Raw genomic sequence first — 26421 nt, forward strand, 5'->3', positions numbered from 1 at the left:
ATCTGCCTTGTGATGCAAGGGATGTGGGTTGATCCCCGGTTGGGGAACTAAGATCCCACATGTCACAGAGCAACTAAGCCACATATCGAAACTCCTGAAGCCTGTGCACTCTGGAGCCTAGTGCCTCAACCAGAGTCCATGCACTGTGACAGAAGATCCTGTGTGCCGCCACTAAGACCCGAGACACCAAACACAAAAATAAATATTAAAACAATACGAGGAAGGCCCTGCATGACTCCGCTCAAAACTCTCCAGTGGCGCCCACATCACCCAGAATAATACCCAAGTCCTCACAATGTCCGACTAGGTTCTCTGATCCAGCCCCTGCCTTCCTGCCAACCCACACAAATCACTCTCATCCTGGCACAGTGGTCATCCTCAAACGCCAAGCAAGATCCACCCTGGGCCTTGTCCACCCACCATCCCCTCTGGCCTGAATGCCCTTCCACTGCAAGGTCCCCTGCCTGACTTCCGCATCACCATCTGGGGTCTGCACTCCAGCGACACCCGGGGAACCCTGCTCGGAGCAGCTGATGGAGGAGGCCTGCCCTCCCGCTGTCACCTTAACCCAGGCCTGCCGTGCTCTGTGTCTCTGCATCGCGTTTCAAGTCCCTGCATCCTTTTCGCTCTCTTGTCAGTCTCCTTCCACCACCGCACAGGCTCCATGAGGGCGTGGATTCTGAAAGGTGGCACTCCCAGCATGGCAGGTGTGGAGCCCAATATACATATACCAGATGAGAGAGCACAAACGTCAGTAAAGGCTGCCTTTCACAGCCCTGGAAACAAGGGAAAAATCATCATAAACCAAGCTCAACCTTGCACCCTGGGGCCCGCCTCCCTGGAGCCCATGATTTGGCAGGGCAGTGGCTCTGAACACGTTTCCCAGCTGCTCCAAGCGCTCCAGAGGTTTCGTACGTCCCTCAGGATCAAGTCCACCCTCCTTCAGCGACCCACAGGGCTCTGCAGATCTGACCCCTCCAGACTTGAGGCTCCTCCTGGCCCCACTAGTACACACTCCTCGCACACCCCACCACCATACAAAACTCTCTGGCTTTGCCCATGCTGTTCCCTCCGCCAGAACACCCTTCCTCTCGTTCCTCCCACTCCTGTCCACTTGTTCTTCAGGCTCCACCTACATGTCCCTTTGTCAAAGTGCCCTTCTGTGACCTCCATCTTCTACGGCCCCTTCTTTTCCTGTATTTTCCTTCCTGGGCTACCCACAGTTTGTGGAAGTGCAGCAGATTATTCAGCGGAGGAATTTACCAGAAACTTAGGCTTCTGGAACCACAAGCGAGAAAGGAGGGCAGACAAGGGTGCTTTTCAAAGCAGGACCAGTGAAAAGGGCCCGGTGAAAAATGAAAATGCAAGTCAAGTCAGCAACAGCAGAGTAGTAACCAAGCCTGGGGTGCTTCTGAGCATGGGGTGCTGTACGACCCCACCAGTCACATGTCCAGGAAACTGCAAAATGCAGCCCTAAAGGCCTGGTGAGGCTGCTGACCTGTGAATGTGGGGCAGCACTGGCCATCTCTGCAAAGACAGAGCCATGCACTTATTTTATGGAGAGACCAGAGCTTCATTCTTGAGTGGAGGAATCTTCCCTCTCCAGGGTGCCCGCTCCCTGGACCAAGTGCCATTCAGGCCAAGTTCATCCACAGCCAGTTTAGCACAAGCGTCACTGAATGACGCAGTCAAGAGCCGAGAAGAGGCGAGGACACAACAGGAAAGATCTGATCTACAAACAAGAGATGCTGGACAGGGTGTGGAGAAGAGGGAACCCTCATACACTGCTGGTGGGAATATAATTTGATGTCAGTTCAGTTCAGTCGCTCAGTCGTGTCCGACTCTTTGCGACCCCATGAATCGCAGCACGCCAGGCCTCCCTGTCCATCACCAACTCCTGGAGTTCAACCAGACTCACGTCCATGGAGTCAGTGATGCCAATTTGTAGCCACTGTGAAAACCAAAATGGAGATTCCTCAAAAAAAAAAAAAAAAACTAAAAACAGAACTACCATATGATCCAGGAATCCCAGTACTGGGCATATACCCAGATAAAACTATAATGTGAAAAGATACAGGCACCCCAGTTTCGCTGCAGCGCTAGTCACAGCAGCCAGGACATGGAAGCAACCTAAATGCCCATCAACAGATGAGTGGATAAAGAAATGAGGTGCATACATAAAATGGAATATTCCTCAGCCACTAATAAAGAACAATGCCATCTGCAGCAACATGGGTGGACACAGAGATGACCACACTTAGTGAAGTGAGTCAGTCAGAGAAAGACAAGTACCATGCGATATCACACATATGCGGAATCTACAACACAAGTGAGCACATCAACAAAACAAAACCAGAATCAGAGACACAGAGAACAGAGGTGTGGTTGCCAAGGGAAGGGGAGGATGGGGAAGGGACAGAGGGTGAGGTCTGAAACGAAAGGGAAGGGGGAGGGCAGAACCTTTGAAAGAAGGACACCGCCACAGGACGCGACAACTGGCTAGAGCAAGCTAGTTCAAGATGGCGGGCGAGTAGACTTCCGCCAGCCCGCGCGCCTCAGCACAGGCTCAGCTCGACTCCCGCCAGCCCGCGCGCCTCAGCACAGGCTCAGCTCGACTCCCGCCAGCCCGCGCGCCTCAGCACAGGCTCAGCTCGACTCCCGCCAGCCCGCGCGCCTCAGCACAGGCTCAGCTCGACTCGCGCCAGCCCGCGCGCCTCAGCACAGGCTCAGCTCGACTCCCGCCAGCCCGCGCGCCTCAGCACAGGCTCAGCTCGACTCCCGCCAGCCCGCGCGCCTCAGCACAGGCTCAGCTCGACTCGCGCCAGCCCGCGCGCCTCAGCACAGGCTCAGCTCGACTCCCGCCAGCCCGCGCGCCTCAGCACAGGCTCAGCTCGACTCGCGCCAGCCCGCGCGCCTCAGCACAGGCTCAGGGCAACTCAGCGAAAGAAGCGGCACAGCCACCAGCGCCAGGGCAGCTCCGAGGCTGCCCGTCAAACAGCAAACAGTGGGCAGTGGTCCAAGGCCTGGGAATTCCCGCCTCTCCCTCAAAACAGCTGTAGTGATTCTCCTGCTCATTAGCCTATAAAATTACCTGGCCTATAAAAACTAAAAATGCCATATTTGGGGCCTCTCTCGCCTTCTGAGAGGGCCCACACTCTGTCAGTAGTGTGTACTTCTCTCTAAATTAATCCACTTCTTACCTATCACTTTGTCTCTCACTGAATTCTTTCTGTGATAAGACATCAAGAGCCTGAGTTTCATTAAACCCTGAGACCAGGTGTGCGATCCCAATTAAAAGACCTTGGGTTCAAGTCCTAATCTGGGTTGTTGTTGCAGTTTGGGATTAGCAGATGCAAACTATTATACATAAGGTGGATAAACAACGTTATATACAAGATGGGTAGACAAATGTAAGATGGATCAACCCCGTTCTAGAGGAGATCACCTGGGCCAGACTAAAGGAGTACAGGCCCTGCCGCACCCTGAGCCTCAGCAGCAGTTCCGCCCTTGAACCGCTGCTCCACAGCTCCTCACCAAACCCTCCTGGGTTGGGCCACACAGACTTGAGGGCATTAGACTGCTGTGTCCCCCTTTGCCTGACAAAGCAATAAAGCTGTTCTTCTCTACATCACCCAAAACTCTGTCTCTGAGATTCCTTTTGGCACTGGTACACAGAGGCTGAACTTCCAGCATCAGAATCAGGACAAGGCAAGGGAACCCAAGGTAGGTTAGGCAGTCAAGTCCAGGCACCTCGCACAACCCACAAGGCCATTGATGCCCGCCCTCACCTTTCAGCGGCAAGCACAGCAGCCTTTCCTCTCGCCTCCAGAACAAAGACACTGCCCAGAGTGCGGGGAGGCTCCACATGGGCCATCTCCTGGGCATCACCGTGAGGATGCTGAGTCCTCTCAACGCAGTTTCCCAGGATGAGTGCACACCAGTGGGAGTTTCTGCATGTCCACCAACCAGCGGGCACTGAGGTCTGGTCACCAGCAGGGTGAAGGCCAGCAACAGGCGGCAGCAGCAGGTGGCCTGGTGCCCGGGAGGAGGTGCCAGGCTCACTCCCACCCCCACCGTCTCCTTCCTCCTCTTTTCTGTGGCTAATGTGCCACGTGCATCTCTCTAGGTCACCTTTCATCCTCTCGAGGACACAGTGGGAGACAAATCCCATCTGGAAGTGTCCTCATCATCTCGTGTGCTCTCCCCGCCCTTGGAGCATCTCAGCTCCTCCAGAGAGGCATAAGGCCAGGCTCTCACCCTTGGGATGGGTGTCCACAGGAAATATCCTTTCCAGGGACTTTCCGGGTGACCCAGTGGTTAAGCTCCATGCTTCCACTGCAGGGGCTTAGGTTCAATCCCTGATCAGGGAACTAAGATCCCACATGCTGTGTGACGCAGTCAAGCAAACAAACAAAAAAAGCCTTTCCAACCATCCCTGGGGCATCCATGCTTGACAGGGAAGCCTGGGAGGGAAACACAGAGCCCAGATGACCGGCCACAAGTCCCTGGGGACACGCCCTCCTACCTTGGTCAGATCCATCCCAAGTTTGAGCTGAGAAATGAGGTGCAGGATCACACTGCGCTGGTCCTCCATGACGCCCAGTTCTGTCTCTTCCTGATCTTCAGTGTCGCTTTTCTCATCTTCGGACAAAACCAATTCAGGGCCTGAATTTGGCTAAAACAAGATCATCAATAAAAATCACCAGCTGGTCCCGAGAAGGGAGGCACAGCACCGCACCCATGTTCTTTGGCAAAAGGGCAGAGAGCCCAGACTCGCCCAGAAAGAACTTCTTCACCAGCTGGTGCTCCCGGCTGTGGGGCGAAGACGATCTTTGGGGTGCAGGCCCCGCCTGCAAGCACTACAGGAATTCGTTCATCTTCCCCACCTCATCAGTAAGTGAACGTTCTGACCTCAGCACCTCCCCTGACAAAAAGCTTCCTGCCCTCCAAGAAACTATTAATGACTGTAACATACCAGCATGCATCCATTCATCTCCATTATTCCCAAATGATGTTCTCCTGTTAACTTGTACAACCCACTACAGCTAATGTAAATTTTACACTATAAGTAATGCAAATTTCTGTTTATCAGCAAACATCAGATGCCTCTGAAATTGACATTACCCTTATTTATGTGAAAATTTACTCTGAAATTATTTCTACTCCCATTAGTTAATATCAAGATGGCAAGTGTGACCAAAAAAAGGCTCAGTTGTTGGCATTCATTTAGGCAGGGAAACAAAAATGAAAACGTAAAGAAGTCTGAAATGGTACAACAATGCTAAGCTTCAATCCACCAACAGACCCTGCGCTTTCCTTGATGCAAGTTTTATTCATTCAGTTGCTTGATTCCCATTTTCCAAATTACACAGAAAGCAGGCAAGTTAATAAAATGTGCCAGAGGGGTTGCTGAGAGCAAAATTTTCTGATACCCAAGTACCAAAGAACTCTTCTCTTGAAAGAAATCACCATTTTATTCACCATTCCTCATTTATGTTCTCAAAGTACTTGTTTCTCTATCAGCAAAAGCACTCCACACAAAACATGTCATAATTGTTTCTAATTACTGTTGACAGGTCAGACACAATGAACTTAAAATACAGAAACACAGGAGCTTGAACGTTTTCATATAAAAGGATACAGACTTGTCCAAATACCCACACAAAAACTAACGATTTTCAACCTCAGGAGACAGAACCATCGCATCTATTTCCAATACACAAAAGTTACTTGGCTATCACGGTGTTGATGATCATCCGGCTTCACACACACATGCTGGCTGTTCCTCCCCAACGCTCCAGAGGAAATGAGGTATTTTTCCCACCGGGGTAACAGTTTTTAAAATTTCAATTGAGGGACTTCCCTGATGGTCCAGTGGTTATGAACCCACCTTGCAACACAGTGAGTCACAGGTTCGATCCCTGGTGGGGGAACTAAGATCCCACATGCCGTGGAGCAACTAAGCCCGCGTGCCACAACTGCTGAAGCCCAGGCCACAGCTGGAGAAGGCGTGGGCCACAAAGATCTCGATGATGCAGCCAAATACACACATAAGTATGCCATTTAAAAGTAAGAGGAAGACTTCAATTGAAATAGACGTTTTCCTTAGACATATTTCTCAAATTATTCCCAAGTCCACGGGGCTGTCCTCCAGCCAAGAATCGCGTTTTCATAGTCTGCCTGGTTCCCCAGACTCATGCTGCGTGTCTTACGTGACATCACCGGAAAGGTGCTTTGCTGGATATACTGAAACAACTGAGGGCCTCTGTCCCCCCATCGTGATCCAGCGGACAGACCTGAGCGAAGTCTGGGGCCGTGCTGGGAAGCCAGGGGCAGGCGGACAGGAGCCCAGCGCCCGGCGGCCCTGTCTCTCGTCCAGCTTCAGCTCCTCCGCTGCAGCGCCCGTGGTGATCAAGGCCGCTGCGCTTCTGCGCCTGACGGGCTAAGGCAGGGCCACCCTCCCACGCACCTGTCCTCCTCACTCTCCTCGCTCCTCTCCTCAGCATTTTAGGGGAATTTTAAAGGGTGGCTGCCTCTGTGCTCTGTGAGTTTGCATCTCCAATCAGGTGCCACTGAAGCCAGAAAGCTCAAACACCCACCCTTCAATGCGAAGGTGAAAAATGTCAGTCTCTCAGTCGTGTCTGACTCTTTGCAACCCCACAGACTGTAGAGCCTGCCAGACTCCTCTGTCCATGCGGTTCTCCAGGCAAGAAGACTGGAGTGGGTAGCCATTCCCTTCTCCAGGGGATCTTCCCAACCCCGGGATTGAATCTGCATCTCCTGCCCTGGCAGGCAGATTCTTTTACCTCTGAGCCACCAGCAAAGCCTGTGCCTCGGTGACGCAGCTGCTGCCTCCTCTGCAGCGATCTGACAGGCAGGAAGGATTAGCAGACTGCCCTCCACCCGGGGCAGGGGGGCAGGAGAGGGCAACACCTGGCATCTGTGTCAGGAGGAGAAAACACAATCGAAAGCAATCATGGGACTTTCCTGGTGGTCCAGTGGCTATTCTCTGCAATCCCCATGCAGGGGGCCCAGGTTCGGCCCACACCCTGCAACTGAGAGCCCGCGTGCCACAAGTAAAGACCTCACACAACTAAGACCTGGCACGACCAAGTACATTTAAATGACTTGTTAAAACAGAAAGCAAATCAGGTTACCAGCCTGCACTGGAGAATGCAGGCGTGGCTTTCAAGGTCCCTGCACATCTCAGCAAGAAAGGGAGCGCCATGGGAAAAGACCCTGAAGAAGAACAGATACCTGTAGGTGTACAACCGCATCACTGCTGGACACCCAAAAGGAACACAGCATTGCTCATCAACTGTTCTCCCAAACAGAAATTCAAAAAGAAAGGGAGCTCCATTTGGAGTGCAACTAACTGTTCCTCCTGAAATGAGTTGCTCTCGAAAAGTACTGAGTGTGAGGTAAACAAATCAATAGCTCAAGTCAGCTTTGCGAAGTGAAGAAGGCTTCTTTTTTCCGAAACTGTGATTTTTCCATCTGCCTGTAGGCCAGTGCATGGGGAACTCTCCACCCCTCCCATCCGTAGCCACTCTTAGGGAGGCGCTTACAGACCACCCAGACCACAGTCTCCTGCTGTCTGCCTCCCTTGAAAACTAAACCCAGCCGGTCCCTGATTTCCAAGGAGCCAAGAAGCCTTCTGCGAGATCCTGCCACAGCAGACAGACATTACTGTGCACGCAAGCCTCTCCAGCCCGTCCCACTCCAATCAACGTCACATTTCCCGTGTCTCATGATACCACCAGGGACACTGGCTCCAGCAGAGAGAAAGCAGGCCGGTGCACAGGCCCAGAAGCTGACTCACTCCAGGGTGACTGGTGGCCAGAACTCCTGGGGGCCCTGCGGTCCCATCAAGGGAAGAAAGGCCGCGGGGAGTCTGACACACATCCCCTCACTGGCGCAGATCCTTAGCAAACTGTGCCCTAAGCTTAAACAAGGATCCAGTAATATTCCTGTTTCTCCCAGCTTCTGAGAACCTGCAAAAGATTCTCCTACCAAACTTTGAATAAATCACTGTTTTTTAAAGCTGGTTTCATTCATCACTTTGTCAGTGAACATATTAGAGAACCACCCCTCCTCCAATTCCACCCAAACTGGAAGTCAATTCATATGCAGAAGGTGAGACCACTTTTTGTGTGGGTCTCAAAATAGGGATGTGTGGGACTTCCCCCGTGGTCCGGTGGATAAGAATCCACCTGCCAATACAGGGGACATGGGTTCAATCCCTGGTCCAGGAAGATCCCACATGCATCAAGGCAGCTAAGCCCACATGTTGCAACTACTGAAGCCTGAATGCCTAGAGCCTGTGCTCCACCACAAGGGAAGCCCCAGCAATGAGAGGCCTGTGCACCGCCTCGGTTTGCTGCAACTAGAGAAAGCCCACTCACAGCCACAAAGACCCAGAACAGCCAAAAATAAATAAATTAAAAAGTAGCAATTATTAGAAAAATAAAACAATACAGGCATGCATGGATGGAGGGTAGACGTCTCCAACAGGGCACATCAGCCTGAAGGTCAACTGGCCGTGTGAACACCGATTTGTGGGCACCTGCAAAGCACCCACAGTTAGCAGGGTCTCTGAAAAACGGAGAATTCGAAGAACCAGCTTTGATGGAGTTTTAAAGGCAGAAAACCTCTCTTTTCAAGGTCAAGGGCTTGCAAAATCTCCTGCTCTAACATGAAATCCACAACAGCGGTAACGGTCAGTGGATCCAATCTCTTTTCCACTGTCAGGCCTGCGTGCTGGTCGCATCCTCCCCCGCCCGCTCATCGAGGTCAGCTCCTCTCCCCAGGGGATCAGAGGTGGCTGAACAGTGTTTCTCCACCTCAGAAGAAAATTGAAAGGAAAAAAAACGGCTTTATAACACTGAGAAAATTCCTAAGACCTGATCAAGAAGCATCTTCAAATCCCCCTCCCCCATCCCCCGGAGAGCTCTGCAAATGAGCCAGCTGGGCAGTAAAAAGGTCTGCAAACTTGAAGATATAATGGAATTAGGATATGCTGTAAAGAAAAGCAGACTTTGGGAAAATGAAGCTTTTAGTAAAAACAAAAATTATGACTCAGGATTTCTACCACATGAGCACCGCAGAGTGTGGTGCTACAAGCAGCCAGAGACTCCTGCGTTGCTAGCAAAAGGGAGGACGGGCAAGCGGAGGGCCAGGAGAAGGCCGACAGGCAGCTGGCGCCCCTGGTGTCTCAGCAGTGACCTGGCCCCCCAGGGCAAGGGCTCTTAACCTGGGTGCCAAGGACATTCAATGAGGTATCTACTGCTATGGGACTTTCCTGGCCGTCCAGTGGTTTAGACTCCCTCTTCCAATGCAGGGGGCGAGGGTTCGATCCCTGGTTGGGGAGCTAAGATCTTGCAGCCAAAAAAAACAAAAAACAAAAACAAACAAAACATAAAACAGAAGCAGCGTCATAACAAATTGAATAAAGACTTTAAAAATGGTCCACATACAAAACAAAAATCTTAAAAATAAAAATCTGTCACCTTTGACATTTCACACTCAAATTGGGGAGGGACGGCATTTTATAGAGTGGGTCTGCCTAGACTGACCTCAGGCCTCTCAAGGTCTGAAGGGTCATGAAAGTGAGCTGGGCTCTCAGGCTGGGAAGTGGTTGAACCGGAGACGGTCCCAGCACGCCCCTGCCTCATTACCAATCTCTACGCCTCATCTGAGAGGGAGAAGCTCATCCCTGCTTTGGGGTCCAAAGCCAGAAGCAACATCGAAACTCGTGTTAGATCCATGTGGGTCCCGCTGCCCTGCCAAGGGGAGCGCCGGTGTTGCAGACACATTGACCTTGGCTGGTGTCTCATCCTTTTCACAAAAATCTTCACTCCTTCATACAAATGCAAATTCCAAGCAAGACTGAAATTCCAATCTCTTTTATTCAATACACACGTGTGATGTAATTACAGTTGGAGTCAGTTCCAGGGAAAAAACCAACCAGGAAACAGACATTTATCTTCCGAGTCCATGCAGTTCCCTATCGGAGGCCTCACTCCGCGCCACGCTCCCCAAACCCACCCTCTTCTCAGCCTCATTTCTATCTTCCCCTCCTCTTTCTTCACGGTGATCTCCCCTGCTGTCTGGACTGAGGCCTGGGGCCAATACAAGCAGCTGAATCTACTACTAATGTCTGCTTTAACCCAGTGACTTAAATCAAAGGGCTGAGCCTTCACCTCAAGGCCATAGAGAGAGGCCTGTGCCCTGCCCAGCCTTCCAAGAAGTCGTTTCAGTGCTGGGCAGGGAGCAGCTCCCCATGGAGCCCGGAAATACAGCCATGCAGGTCTGAAGGGTCTCCTCCAGCGAGGATCAGATGGATGCCGGCAGCCAACTTTTGCCAGAAAAACAAGCATCCTGACAAGAGGTATTTCTAACTGGACTACATCTTCAACAGAACGACAGAACCCACTGAGCTCTACTGAGCTGCAACTTTCCCCAAAAGTCTACCTGATCCAGACAGAAAGCCAGCAAGAAAATGAATGTCAACTTCTCTTCCAGCAGCGAACATGCTGCAGCTCAATCATTTTTTAAAAGTCTGGCATCTCTCCCTGCGTGCTGGTATCTCGGCATGGAGGTATGGGTGGGCTGAGTCAACCCAAAAACCTTGACACTGAACGCGAGAACTAGACGTAGCCCAGATATTGTCTTTACAGGAAAAGGGGGAACCCAGCCATGCCAAGAACACTGTCTGGTATTCTGAGGGCCACCAAGAGGTGGGTGGCGGGGAAGAGGACCCCAAGCGTCACCACCCTCAGATGCCCTCCATGTCATGAGCATGGTAGTGGGCAGAGGAGTAACTGGGAAATGATGTGGCCTCATATGCCACGTGCTTCTCAAGGTCACAGCTACACAGAACATGCAACGGCATGCGATCACAGCCACCAGGGCGAGCCGGCTTCTGCTCACTAAGGGATACAAGTCAAGAGAAGGTGGTCTTCCCAAAATGAGAGGTTTTAGAAAAAACAGGAATGTGAAGCTGAAACATGGAGAGCGCTGAGGGGGGCCAGAGAGACTGGGAGGGCAGGTGAATGGAGACAGACGAAGGGAACAAAACAGAGAGCACGGCGAATTCCAGAAGAGCAAGAGGATCCGAGTGTCTAAGAGGCACAAGTGCCCAGGGACCAACCACCAAACCAACTTTGTTTTGGTTCTACTGATGATGGTGTTACCGCCTCCTCAGTCTCTGGTCATTTTTTCTCCATCTTGGTATTTACAGTGTATGTAACCAAGTGGTCACAACCAGTACTCTATCCTCAAAGCACATCAACACATCAGTGCTATCTGGCACCCTAAGAAGCCCCATCTAACAGCCCGAGGTCACGAGGATTGGCACAGAGGGATCCAAAGTCCCAGTCCAACTTGGGGATCCAATCAGCAGCACCAGCAGAGCCTGGGGCCCCCACGGCCGGCTGGCTGTGCAGCGAATTCCACTGGCCACGTCCGCCCTCACTCCCCAGTGGGAATCATGTACCCTGGGATGATCGAGGGCACGGCCCTCGCTATCACACGCCCAGAACAATTACTCCCCGAGGACAGACACGGATGTGATGCTTGTCCTCTGAACACGCGGTGGCAACCGAGGGGACCTACTGTTCTCCCCACGCTCAGCGCATGAGGGGTTTCTCCTCCAGAAGACTCTCTCTTGTGCCTGTCTCTAATTCCCCAAAAGGAGGCCATCCTGGCTGGGTGGGAGGGTTCTCGCTCGAAGGATGGATGCTCGTCTCCGGTCAGAAGTCATGACAGAGGGCTGCTGACAGGCGCAGGTCTTCGGGTGGTGTCAGGTCCGGCTGATGACCCTCGGCCCAGACGCAGGGTGACTGCCAGAGGCTCCTCACATGTACCGTCCTCTGTTCGGAGCCGCGGTGGCCTCAGGCGACCAACTGTGCCTCAGAGGCCGCCCCCGCAGCTGGGGGACCTTATCTGGCCATTTGAAGGTCGATACAACGAGGCCACGGTCAGGGAAGACCTGATGGAGGAGTCAGCTCCTAGCTTGGACAGGTGCAAGTACAAGCATGTCCACGCCTGGGGGAGGCTGAGCTGGGTGCCGCTGACGTCACAATCCTTCTCTGCTGCCTCCCAGCGGCCGCGATGGCTCTCTGGCGCTACCCACACATACACACACACTTCCCACACTTGGCTCTCATAGACTGGAAGGACAGATGCTCGTCCTGAGCAAAGGGGCCGACCTGCAGAAAGGTTAATTGTACATCAAACACACCCCGGAAGATAAGAGGAGATCACCGCTGGGGAGAGGGAGCTGGAGAGGCGGGGCGGGCATTCCTCATCAGGAACAGCACACGGGGAGGATTGTAAAGGCATTCCTTTCAAGACACACGGGGGAGGCATTCGAGGGAGGAGCATGGCCAAGCCCTTTTCCATGTCTGCGTGTCTGCTTGGAAACCATCTTAAAAGAAAGGAATCGCGAAGGAGCAAAGGAAACCCAGAGAAAGGGAAGCAGGGGAAGCGGCAGCAGCGAATGAAGCGGGAATGACTGTGCTGTGGTTGAGGCTTGGGAAGCAGGTCAGCGGGCCCGGCCCAGGCATGCAGGCACCCGGAAGCGAGATGAGGGCACAAACGCAGTGTGTCAGGCTAAGGGCCAGGGCTGTGTCCGGGGCTTTGTGACCTTTTCTGCAAAAGTCCAGCCCTTTCCAGCCTGAATTCACAGCTGGGCGAGGGCTCCACGAAGTTCTGCAGGGTGAGGGCGTGCCTACCACGCCCTGGTCCTCGGATGGTGCTGGCGGCACGGGTCACGCTTCCCAACTCACAGGAAGCCCCTGAAGGTGGGATAAAGGTCACGAGAAGGCAAGGAAGAGGACACACCATTGCAGCTCTGAGGGGCAGCCAGGCATCCAGGGAGAACTCTGAGCGGTGGCTGCAGACACGCCCTGGACGTAAATCCTGAACCTGCCGCCCTCCACCTGGCAGGCTGTCTCCTCACCTGTGAGATGGAGATGGCATCACCCAGCCCTGGGGAGCGGGACGCTGCGGAGAGGCTCAGGGAAGATGGGGCATCGGTGCAGAAGGAACACTGAGCAAAAGCCCGCTGCTCTCCTGAGGCCGAGGCACCCTCGCCGGGGACATGGGGGCCCTTGGTGTGGGGACCTGGAAGCCACAGCTGAAGCGCCCGCCACCCCCACTTGGGCTCATTCCCATCCTGGCAGCACCCTTCTGGAAGCTGCAGGATGCCGCCCACACTCTGTCCCAGGGCCTCCCCAGCCAAGGACTCGGGGGCCACAAAGATCCAGGCCCCCTGAACCACCAGAGGCAGCATCAGTTCCCAGACCTGGGGCTGCAGCAGGAAGGGATGCATAGGAATCCCCCTCGAAAATCTCAGCCGAGGATCCCAGGAAGATCTGGGCATCGCACAGGACAAACAGCACGGCAGCCAGGACACAGACTCAGAGCTCGAAGGCCATCCCAGGCCCCAGGGTCCGGCTGTGGTCTGTGGGGAGTGATGGGAGTGGGCAGCTGCTGTCCAACACTACTCAGAAAAGGTGGGGAAGAAACTCCCTGAGTTCCATCCTAGCCTTTCTGGACTCTGGTAAAAGAGAAAAGTGGTGGTTTAAGACAAAAAAGACGTCCCACCCTTAGGGAGGGCTGAGGGATAGGGAGGGCTGAGGGATAAGCAGGTACCAGACTTGAATGAGTTACCACCACACCAGTCTCCTCAAATGCTCATGATCATCACCTGAGATACTGAAGACAGAAGGATGTTCAAGGTATGGGCCCTGCATCCTGCAAGTGGGGTCTGCGGGAGACCCTTCTCCCTCCAGGCCTGGGTGGGAGTGGCAAGTTTCAAGTCATCATTCGAGACCTTAGTTCAGCTGCGCTTCATGGGGGTGGAGGCAGTGCCTCTATCCTAATCAGGACTCCATGAGCACCCTGTCTGTGCCCAATTTGGCACTTAACCAATTGCATTTTTTTTTAAAATACTTATGAGCACCATAATTTCTAAGTACCATGGGAGGCTTGATTGCTAAGTGTGCCTTTTTTTTTTAAAAAAGGATGATATATATTAATAGTTTGTTATCAGAAAGTTTATTTATCTCTTGGCCGTGCCTCGGGGCATGTGGGATCTTAGTTCCCTCACCAGCGCTCGAACTCACGTCCTGCATTGGGAGTATGGAGTCTTAACCACTGGACCGCCCGGGAAGTCCCTTTGCCTACCGTGTTTATGCAACAGCACATCTATCTGCTTTCCCATCAGAGCAGGACTGCCAGGACTCTCTTGGTACAAGGAATACTGATGATTCGGGCTGGCTGCTTAGGGCTCTGGGTCAATGTGAATTCGAAGCCTCTTCCAGGTTGCAGGAGGATGAAGGCCCTGATCCATCAGCAAAGTCAGCTGGGAGTTCAGGAGGGGAGACTGAGGCTGTCAGCACACCCAGCTCAGAGCTCCCTGAGGACAGGAGACTGTGTACCTTGGGTTTCCAATTCTAGAATCACAGCACAGAGGCTGGTTTTGTAACATGTGCTCAGTTAAAAAAACAAACAAACAAAAAAAAACAACCTGTAAGCACTGAATGAAGAAAACTAAAGAAAAATCGGAAAAAGTAGAGCCTGCACGGACAAAATCCAGATTTAAATTGAAAAGGCCAGCCAATCACAGAAGATTACCAATGCTACAATCTCGCTCATGTGAGATGCCCAGAACGGGTCAGTGTATAGGGACAGGAAGTAGATTAATGGTTGGTGGGGGCTGGGGGGTCTGGGGTGGCAGCTAGGAGCTAAGGTCCTTTTTGAGGTGATGATACCCTAATGCTGACTGCAATGCTGGGAGCGTCCTCAAACACACTTGGAATGGGAGGACTGACCTGGCCTGTGAATGATCTCAATAAAGGTGTCATTTTAAAATGACAATTAAAAAAATAAAAGACATGTGATGCCAAGTCAGACAAGGCCAGGAGGAAGGTGACTTGTGCGCTGCCAGACTCTGGGCCGAGTCTCACCAAGAAGCAACGCTTAGGGCAGCAGAGACAGGAGGGGCCCTTCCAACAGGAGAGACACAGCAGTTAGGGAGGTCTGGCTGAACCCAGATGATCCATGGCTTTGACCTTACGCCTCGACTGGGAGAGCCCATGTGACTGGACTGGCTTTAAAACCATTTGTACACTGATGGCTTCTAAACGTACATCTCAGATCAGCCTTCTCCCCTGACCTCCAGCCTCGTGTGTCCAACGGCCTGTCCATACCCGCCTGAGCAATTAGGCAAAACCATGGACTTTTAGACTCGTCCAAGCCCTCACCCTGGAACCTGTGAATATGGTACTTCACCTGAGAAAGAGGCTTTACAAATGTGATGAAAGCCTGGAATCAGGGTGCTGGTCCTGGGATATCCAGATGGATCCAACAGAATCGTATTATCCCTAAAATGCAGAACTCTTTCAACTGGCTGTGGTCAGAAGGCGGTGTCCCCAGGAGAACTGGCCAGAGAGAAGCGCCACTGGTGGCTGTGTGGGCGGGGGAGCGGGGCCATGAGCCGAGGGGAGCGGGCAGCCTCTCGCAGCTGCAAGAGCCGAGCGCACCGAGGCTCTGGGACTCCCCGGTGGCCCAGTACTTAGGGTGTGGCTCCCCTGTGGCTCAGATGGTCGTCTTCCCGCTATGCAGGAGACCTGGGTTCAATCCCTGGGTCGGGAAGACCCCCTGGAGGAGGACACAGCAACCCACTCCAGTATTCTTGCCTGGAGAATCCCAGGGACAGAGGAGCCTGGTGGGCTGCAGTCCATGGGGTCGCAAAGAGTTGGACACTGAGCAACTAACACTTTGACTTTCCAGTGGTCAGGACTCGGTGCTCTTACTGCACAGCCTACGTCCAGTCCTCGACGGGGGAACTAAGATCCTGAAAGCGATATGGCCAAAGAAAGAAACTGAGTTTCCCCTACAACTGCCAGAAAAAATCCTTGGTTTTAGCTCCGTGAGACCTGTCTGGGACTTCTGACCTATGGAACTACAAGGTGACCCGTTTACATTGTTTTAAACCAATGAGTCTGTGCCAGTTTGTTATAGCAGCGATAGAGAACGAGCATACTAACAGGATCTCAACATATCACGTCCAAAACACACCTTTCAGCTCCCACCTCCAAACGGCGGCCCTCTGTGGCTCAGAACATGGCAACTTTGCTTTCCCAGGCTCTCAGCCGAAAGCCTCGGCAGCACTCCCGAGCCCACGCTTACTCATGTTCCCCCCACACCGCTCGCCCCAGCAAACCCTACAAGCTGCATCTCGGTGCTGACCGCTCTTACAGCCTCCAGGCCCTGCCCCCGGCCACCGTGAGCCCTCGCTTACTTACTGCACCCCCGCTCCGGCCAGTCTCTGCGGCCCCCGCCCTCACGGCTCTGTCTCCTCTCGGCAGCCAAAGGCATCTTCCGTCATAAGGCAGATCCTCTGACTCCAGTGCTCAAAACCCTCCCCGCTTCCTTCCGCATCAAAATCCTCCCTGAAGCCCATGAGGCCCCCCTGCTTCCCTCCCCTTCCTTCCCAGCACGCCCCTCCTGCACCCTCCTCGGGCCCCACCATCCACCTCCTGCTCCCTGGGCACGTGTGGTGCACGCCTACCCCAGGGCCTTTGCACCTGCTGTTACCAACCTCCGGCCCCACCCCGATTCCTGCCTGACTCCCTCCCTCCCTTCCCTCAGGTCTCACTCGAGCGTCACCTGACCTGAGTGACAGCCTCATGGTCCTCTCCGCCTCCCCCTCCCCCAAGCTCTGCTCCATCTCCCAGCATGGATCACATCCCATACTGACAGATCACATCTCCCCGCAGAGAAGGCCCGCTCTCGGGAACCAGGCTGTGTTTTACTCACAGTATCAACAGGACACACATACTGAAGCTGACATACTCCTTGAAGGAATAGATACACTTGGCTTGCCCCTTTGGAGGTGAGCAACTATTGAAGATCTCTAAGAGGCTGATGAACACACCCCAGGCCCTGGGGAGATGGCCTGTTTAAGCAGCAATGTGACTGTCATAGGGCCGATGGGCACTGAGAACCACTCTAGAAGCTTCCTGCAGCTGCGGCCCAGCGTGAGGGAGCGTGGAGAGCAGTGGGGGTGCCGGAGGATGCCCTGCCCCTTCCCTTATCCAGACAGACCCATCAGGCTCCATGGGAGGCACAGGAGAGAGGCAGATGGTCCAGGACACGGCCTGGGCTCCCCTGGACCTGCATGGACGTGGCTGGAATGCGTTCCCAGCTGTGGGGTCAACAAGAGCTCTTGCCAGAGCCGTGGGGAGCAGTAAGGCAGCGGCAGGCAGTTCGGAAGGAAGGAAGCAGCGGGCCCTGGAGGCAGCAGATGGAACCAGCGGCCACTCTGGTCCCAATGCCTGCAGGTGGCATTATTTTAGTCAACCAGGGACGGCAGAGGAGCTCTTAAGAACTCAGACACGGCATCACTCAACTGGGAAAGAGCCGTTAGCATTTCTTCTCCCCTCTCAGGCCCACACGCAACTCAAGGGCCCCCCAGCACCCCACCTTTCCTGCTTCGCTCATCATCCTCCCTGTCACACAGGCTGAGCTTGCAGGCTCACGGACACCTCCCCAGCACGCAGCACCCCAACAACCACCTGCTTATACACCCCCCTGCCTCCCCCACCTCTGCCATCACACCCCGGGCCTTGGGCACATCTCACAGAACCCCAGCTCTTCCCAGACTCTCATCTGCTCCAGACCCCTCCTCTCACACTCGTCTGGCACCACTAGAAGGTTCTTCCCTGAACACCCGCTTCTCCATTTAAAGTCTCCCACTACCCAGAGACAATGATCTACTCGCTCAGCCCAGCATCTGGGGCCTTCCTCCCCCAGACCCCCTTACTCACATCCCCTCCTGCTGCTCACCTGACCCTCCTCCAGCCTAGACTTGCCCTGCTTGACGTGGCAGCCACCAGCACTAAGCAGATACGGGAATTAATTCAAACAAACACACTTTACCCAGCCTCACTGGGAGTACTTGGGCTTCCCTACTGGTCAGTGTGCAAAGAAAACATGTTCGTCACTTCAGCAGGCTTTACAGTGAAGGTCCTCCCAACTCATTTCCAGGGCTCCAGCATTTGTTATTTCTCTGCGGCAAGACCACGCACATCCTGATGAAGGTGCTGATGATCCCGGGGCTGAAGGAGTCCCTCTCTCCTCTCCTTCCCTCTCCCGCATGGAAGCCTCCCCAGGGTCATTCACAGGTTACCGCCGTGCCTGTCTTTTCTTAACATTTTCACAACAAAAAGCTCAGTGAGAACAGATCGTTTAAAAAATCTAAAATGCTGACTGAAGCACAGAAGAACAATTTTACAAGGGCCTTCACCGCCAAAACGAAAAGGTGATGGAATGATGTATGGCGTTTTGCCGGGGGGTGGCGGCGATAGAAAATGATTCTGTAACTACAGATTTCAAGGAGTTCTACCCTCTATGGTTTGCTTCTGTCACAACCACAGATGCATATCGAGGACAGAATTCTGACTTTCTGTATCGTTATTGATTTGTGCTCTGTGCTGTATGATGGACTTCTGATTCGGCTGAGGTTAAGCACCTCTATTTAGAAAGTGAACACAGGAGACTAGACTCGATGGCGCCCCCAGAGTGGCTGTTTCAGACTCTACCCTTAATGCTGCTAACTGATGGATAGCCTAGCTTTTCCCGCAAATTATGCACAGCCATGGGCTCAGCCTCTAAGGCAGGGATGGGGAAAAGAGACACAAAGCTAGGAAAGGCTGCAGGATGGACTGGCGGGGAGCTCAGGATCTGGCCTGCCTAACACACAGTCTCCAACCTGCAGCCCCAGCATCACCAGGAACCTGATGGAGATGCCAGGTCTGGGACTTCCCTGGTGGTCCAATCGTTAAGAATCCACCTGCCAGTGCAGGGGACGCAGGTTCAATCCCTGGATCGGGGAGATCCCGCATGCCTCGGGGCAACTAAGTAAGCTGCGTGCCACAACTACTGAGGCCTGAGCTCCTAGGGTCTGTGCTTGGCGATGAGACGCCACACACGGCAACCAGGGAGCAGCCCCTGCTTGCTGCAACTAGAGAAAGCCCACATGTAGCAAAGGAGATCCAGCGCAGCCCCCTTCCCCCAAAAATGCTTAATAAAAGAAAAAAAGAAAGAAATGCAAAGTCTGCATCCTATCCCAGACTTTCAGAACCCGGAACTCTGGGACAGGCGCCCAGAGTTTGTGTTCTGTTTGCGTTCTGATGCTATTTTTGAATCGAAGCAGAATTTACATACGATGCAATGTACAGGCCTTACTGCATAGTTACGACAAATCACTTTACACATCCGACTACTGGTTTAACATCTTAACTGTTATTAAGTGTACAGTTCAGCTGTATCAATTCTATTCATGTTACTGGGCAATAAATTTCTAGCAATAAATTTTTCGTCTTGTGAAACTGAAGCTCTAAACCCCCTGAACACTCCTTGCTTCCACCCCTCCCCCTGCAGAGCCTGAGGGTTACCGAGCCCCCAAGTGATTTGGACACACATTAGCACTTGAGGAAAGCACTGCTCCTATGATGAAAGGCCAGAGGGACTCCAAGGACCAGCCCAGAAAAGCAGCAGGTGTGTTGGAGGGCTGGGCCCCAGGAAAGCCGGTAGCAGGAAGTGTGTCACGGTCTCTAACGCCTTTCCAAACTTAATCCTGAAAGCTCAGTGTGGACACAGGATCCAATCATGGACACATGGACAACTTTGCCCCAAATCTCAGGTAGGCACAAGTTAAAGAAGGAAATTATATTTCTCAACATTAGACCAGGTCCTGGAAATTTTTTTCAGGGACCCAAAAGCTGGATGAGAAAGTTATAAGCTTGGACTGGAAGAGCATCAGTGGCTACAGCACGTGTTCATTTAATCTGACTCAGGACTCTATCTGTCCAATTTCATCATCCCTGTCTCACACTTGAAAATTCCCAATTGGTTCTCTCCAGGGAAAATTTCCCAGGTGGCTCAGTGGGTAAAGAATCTGCCTGCAATGGAGTAGACTGGGTTCGATCCCTGGGTCGGGAAGATCCCCTGGAGGAGGAAATGGCAACCCACTCCAGTATTCTTGCCTGGGAAAGCCGGTGGACAGAGGAGCCTGGTGGGCTACAGTCCATGGGGTCACAAAGAGTCAGACATGATTAAGCGACTGAGCCCACAGCACACACAGTGAAAATTTGGGGAGGGGATGATAAGCCAAAGGAGATAACTGGTGGTCCCACAAACTACAGAATAGCTTTGACTTGCTTCTGAGTCATTCGAAGCAAGAGGTATTTATTGTCCTTTGCAGGTAAAATGGGATCACATCATGAATGGGAAAGGCAAAGCCCATTAAACTGTTCTGAAGATAACACTCTGTCCAGGCCACCAGGGATGACACCATTTGCAGGCGAGCTAGAAATTTTAGAAACAATCTGAAGCTTGGGCAATTTTAGACTCTACTTCTCTTAAAAAGTCTCTAGGGGGCTTCCCTGGAGGTCTAGAGGTTGAGACTCCGCGCGTCCAGTGCAGGGGCACAGCTTTGATCCCTGGTTGGGGAACTAGGAGCCCACATGCTGCACAGCGAGGCCAAATAAATAAAACCCATCCATTTTTAAAGAAGTCCCCGGTGTACGTCTATCATGTCCTGATCTCTATAAAAACTAATAAACTTAGGGAAAAGCGTCTGGGAGAAAATAGGCTCTATCTAGGATTTTGGCGGGGGGTGTAGAAAAAGAATAAACCAGAAACAAAACCACCACAGCTCTTAACTCCACAGTGAGGAAGCACCAATAAGCCTCCAGTGATGCTCCAATCTCTAAATCCCACTCAATACACTTTGGCTCAAACAGCTGGCATTTTCTCTGCTTTTTAATTTGCATTTTGTAAGACTATTTTTCTAGCCACGGTGATAGCAGATATTATTAAAGAAGGTTTCCCTGTATTTTTATCTGAATGGGAACCGATACTCGGGATCCAAGAGGGTAACTGCAACAGAGCATTTTTTCAGATTATCCCACTGCCATAAAATCCCAATGAGGCTTACTACATCTTCTACTTTAAAAACCATCACAGTATCATACTCTGCCTTGCCCCACTTTCAAATGCTTCATTCAGTGGAAACTTCAAGGGGAAACGTGTGAGACAGTTGTAACCATCCCAGAGGAATGAGAAAACTGTGTGGTTACAGCTATTCATGATCAGAACTGTGGGTTTAAAACCAGATTTCAAAAAGATACATGCACCCCAGAGTTCACAGAAGCACTATTTACAACAGCCAAGACATGGAAACAACCTCTGTCCAGAAGATGGATACAGAAGATGCTGCGTATTATATATAATGGAATATTACTCAGCCACAGAAAAGAATGAAATAATGCCATTCGTAGCAACATGGAAGGACCTGGAGATGATCAAGTAAATCAGACAGTGGAAGACAAAATACCATATGATATCACTTACATGTGGAACTTAAAATACGGCACACAAATGAATGTACCTGTGAAATGGAAACAGACTCCCAAGACACAAAACCAGACTCGTGGCTGCCAAAGGGGAGGGAGAGTAGGAAGGGTTGGGAGTGTGGGGTTAGCAGATGCAAACTAGTCTATACAGGAAGCGTAAACAAGGTCTTTCTGCACAGCACAGGGAACTATATTTAATATCGTGCGATAAGCCACAATGGGAAGAATATGAGAAATAACACACATAAGTGTAACTGAATCCCTTTGCTGTAGAGCACAAGTTAACACATTGTAAATCCACTATACTTCACTAAAATACAATTTTTAAAAAACTGGATGATATTTAGCACCAAAAGACCACAATGAATTTTAAGGTATGAATGTCTCAGGTAGGACCTACACTCTTTTAAACACTAATTCTTTTTAAGACCATTCTGAGGCACAGAATTTCCATTTCTCAAGCATAACAGAGCCCTGCGATGACTCTCAAAGCTAGGCTTCCTGTCATTTGGGTAGACATTTGATAAATGCTCTATTCCTGAACAATAAATCTTCATCCCATTCATAAAGCATGATCATGAAACACATCCTTCATGCGAGTTTAAAAATACCCTGTGGTAGACGATACCTTATTTGAAATTGATATTTGACTGAATATTTTACCATGCTACCATCCAATGTCTTTAGAACTAAAAAAAAAAAAAAAAAACAACAACAAAAAGTTTAACTTCTGACATTATGTGCTTCATTTTCTGAGAAATAAAACTATTGTTTTGTTTTTTTTTTTTCCAACTTGGTAAGTATCCTGCATAAAACTGTCTTAAGGGACTTCTTTGGTGGTTCAAGTGACTAAGACCCTGCGCTTCCTATGCACGGGGTCAGGGAACTAGATCCCACACACCGCAGCTAAGAGTTCAAATGCAGCAGCTAAAGATCCTGAGCGCCGCAACGAAGATCTGGTACAGCCGGATAAATACATTTCTGAAAAAAGACCCTTAAAGACACTGCCTTAAAGCCAGCAACAATCAACTGTGGCTGGAGATGAAGGGTCAAAGCCAGGACCACTTGCAGAATGACGGCTACGCATTTTGACTTCTGCCTCCGAGTAAGCAGGGGGCCCGGGGAGAAGGTTGCAGGCAGGAGGACCAGTGCTCTCCATGGCAGGACGCTTGATTCTTGAAGATGGTGTTTCCCGGAAGGAGGGGTATACACAGCAGCTCAAGTACATTCCCACAATGTCGAACTCCCTATAATACTGCCACCACACACACTGCAACACGGCGGCTCATCCCAGTGGGCGACCCCAGACACCAATACGCAACAGTCTTCTGAAACGAGCGCTGAGTTACGAAAGGATGTAAAGGGAATCAGACTCTCAAACGGACTCGAGGAAGGGCTACTCCACGGGGTGAAGTTTTACGCTGGCTACTGTAACGGTGACCGTGATCCGCGTGTCTTAGCGCTCAAAGTACACCCAGGAGGAGCGCAAAGCCTTTTCCCCACACAATGAAGGACTGATTGGCTTAATACAAAAAGGATTCTTATAGAAGTCCGACTGAACTGAAAGAAAATACAAAGGCCATGACTAAAACATTAAAAGCAAGAGAAATACAAAGGGCTAATAAATACGCAATGCATATCCTTAACATCATTTGTAATTATAAAAACAGAAATTAAACAAGAAACCATTTTTCTTCTTAAAAAGCACCAGTAAGAAAACAAGACCTTGCTACTCATCCCTAATGGCAAAAGAAAAGGACAGTAGCGGCCCTCACACAATGCCGAGAGGGTAAATTTGGCGGAGAGTCTTGGAGAGCAATTTGGTAACACTTTGCAACATTTTCAATTCCCACATATGCTGGGAATTCCCACATATGAATTCTGCTTAAATTTCACTACTCGACAGTTTCCCTATATAAGACATCTGTGCATTATGTGCCAAATATGTGTCAAGCACTATTTGTAAAAGAAACTGGACAATCTGAAAGTCTCTCGTGGAGTCCAGTTAAAGAAATTAGTGGTTCAATATTGATAAATTACAGTATGTGATTCCATGACTTATGAGACACAGACTTGAATGCTTTGCGGCTGTTAAAAGGAATGCAAACAATATACCTATGGTCTATTGTTAAAAATGAAAGAGCCATGTTATCTATAGTGTGATTCCACTGCTGTAAAAACTGTTTAAAGCATTTATGTTTGCTCTGCAAACAGAATCCCCAGGAGAGAGACAGCAGCTCCTTGTAGGTGGTCGCATTGGAAGAATAGTGGGCATTTCCAACTTCCTACAAATCCTATGCTGTATTTATGGAACAATTACGTTGTTTCACAGTAATTTTTCAAGTCCCCCTCCTCCTCCTCCCACTGACAAGCTCTGAACTGTGTGAACTGTCAAAGATGACCTCATGGGTCACATCTGACTTAAGTCTGAGGCTCCTGGGAGCAGTGGGAGTAGGGGGAGGGGAGCAGGGACAGGCTGGGAAAAAGCCACTTTGGAAAAGTTTCACTGTGTACAAAAAGCAAAGCCGGTCACTTTTCTCCTGATAATGCATCCAGCTGAGCTGACTGCTTTCCTTAAAGGGAGCGATTTAACCACTGTCTCTACTTCAAGCCAGAGGTCGATCCCAATTTCATTTCCTTGGTTTGTCTAATGTATTTGGTGACTGCCAACCAACTTGCCTGCTGTGTAGACTGAATAATGGCCCAAAGATGTTCTGTTCTAAAAATCAGGACTCGACTGTGTTAGGTTATTAAATATGCTAGGTTATTATTGTTAGGCAGTGGGGAATTAAAGAGTGCTCATCAGCTGATCTTAAAGTAGGGAGATTCTCCTACGTTATCTGGGTGGGTCCAGTGTAATCAAAAGGATCCTTAAAAGTGGAAGAGAGATAGTATAGAAGCAGAGTCAAAGAGATATAAGGTCCCCGGCCCTGAAGACAGAGGAACGGGGACTTCCCTGGCGGTACAGTGGATAAGAATCCACCTGCCAATACAAGGAAAACGAGTTCCATCTCTGGTCTGGGAGATTCCACACGCCACTGGGCAACAAAACCCGCGTGCCACAACTGCTGAGACCACACACCGCGACTAGACAGTGGTCCCCGCTTGCCGCCACAAGAGAAAAATCTGTGCAGCCAAAGAAAAAAATCATTTTTAAAAAAGATGGGAGAAAGAGGCCACAAGCCAAGGCAGGCAGGTGGCCTCTAGCAACTGGAAAAGCCAAGGGAACAGATTCACCCCCAGAGCCTCTCTCCAGAAAGGAATGCCATTCTGCTGACACCTGGATTTTAGTCCACCAAGACCTGTATAAGACTACAGAACTCTAAGATGATATATTTGTGCTTTACAAGCTGTTAAGTTTGTGGCCATGTGTTACAGCAGCAATACAAAACTAATACAGTCCACGTAATATTTCCTTTATTTCTCTACACTCCCGACTCCCTGTGCTGAGCAAGGCTGGGGTGTGCAAGTCAGCACATCTTCCAGATGCCCAGGGAGCTGGGCCCACTCTGCAGCTGGATGGATGGTTTCAGGACTTCCTCAGTGAGGAGCCTGGCAAGATGCCTGCCTTGCAACAAAAGTGCCTTCATAATTTCTTCAATCAGCTGGAGAAGCCATATTTGAATAAGTGGAGGACCTTTGTAAATCGGGGCCACCATATAAATAGATACATCTGTCATCACTTACACCCAGACTATTCTTTAGGAAAATGACATAAGAGAAATGAATCTCGTGTGAAGAACTCAAACTCGCTTAACAACAAATGCTCGGAGGGGTTTCTCAACTTGTATCTACAGCCAGGGATAAGAGAGGCAGGTCAAAGACGATCTGAACAGGGACTGACTTAGACTAGTGAGTACCCACTAAGTGCGAGGGACAGAGCTGAACACTGACAAGGCACAGTATCAACTGGTTCTCATGACATTTCCACCAGGAAATTACTATGATCATTACCACTGATCACTGACACGCCCACATTCTCAAAAACAGTTAATAAACGGACTGGGGTCCAATCAACTCTGCCAGCCTCCACAGAGGGGACCCTAAAGACACACCGTGCTAACACCTGGCCCTCCGCATCAAGGGATGGCTCAGCCTGACATCAACCCTAAACCAGAATGCCCAAGACAAGACAGAGTGCCAGCTTCGGTCCTATGATCTAGGCATGCAAACATCTAACCTCGCCTCTCCAAAACACTCCCGCAGCTCTGAGACACTTTTTATTCATCTCCACGGCCAGACTGTCAAAAAGAGGATCTCCCCTTCTCAAGTTCTTGTTTTGGCTCTTACATTCTACCGATTGTTTCTTCCAGGAATCTGCGTTCTAAAAAATTTATAAACAAAGATCCTGCTTCTGTGAGATGGGCACGCTGCTGCTTTATAAAGGGCTTCTGTTAAGAATCAGGAAGAAGCCATTATGCCATCTAACCTCACTTCTCCCCTCTTCCGGTGAAGACCCACTTATTTCACAAAAAAGCATCTAACATGGGTGGGTATTTTCTCATTCTGGGAATTTCTACGTAAGATTTCCTTCTAAATAAAGTTTTTAGCTCTAAAAATGCACCATAATGAAACAAAAAGGCAGGTAACCCTAAGAGCAGTCCCTTTCTCTTGCTTGCATTTCTTTTCTCACTTCAGTACAGGAAACTGGTTTCAGTCACTATAAGAAAACCTCATGTTCCCCAAAGGGGTTGTTTTTTCCCCCAGTCATATAATTTTTTAAAACAAAACTACAAGCTGGCCCTGCATTTTAGTCCACAAGCCAGTGAAAAGAAGATATTTGGAGTCTGAAACACATTTTCCAAAAAAGAATGTCATTCATGGTGGGGTCCATTTCCAGAATGACCCACAAAACTCTTTCAAACTCAGAGTGTGGATTAAATACTATACATCCGCTGTAAGATCTGATGCCTTGCAGCATTACTTAAAGGCAGTCAAGTTCCATACGTGGCTTATTCTCTTTCAAGGAAAGCAATTCTGATTAGATCGA

General features: G+C 50.6%; 1 protein-coding gene across 9 annotated transcripts in view; it reads right to left on the reverse strand.

The window, feature by feature from the left end:
- Positions 1 to 26421, reverse strand: part of OSBPL10 (oxysterol binding protein like 10) — a 334487-nt gene that overhangs the window by 32849 nt on the left and 275217 nt on the right. For all 9 annotated transcript variants that reach the window (XM_025272583.3, XM_044934022.2, XM_044934026.2 and 6 more), the window contains one exon: positions 4526 to 4675. In XM_025272583.3, the coding sequence (XP_025128368.2) occupies positions 4526 to 4675 (150 nt within the window). The remainder of the gene's footprint in view (positions 1 to 4525; positions 4676 to 26421) is intronic.

The sequence above is a fragment of the Bubalus bubalis genome, chromosome 21, assembly GCF_019923935.1.
Source record: "Bubalus bubalis isolate 160015118507 breed Murrah chromosome 21, NDDB_SH_1, whole genome shotgun sequence".
Taxonomy (NCBI): Eukaryota; Metazoa; Chordata; class Mammalia; order Artiodactyla; family Bovidae; genus Bubalus; species Bubalus bubalis.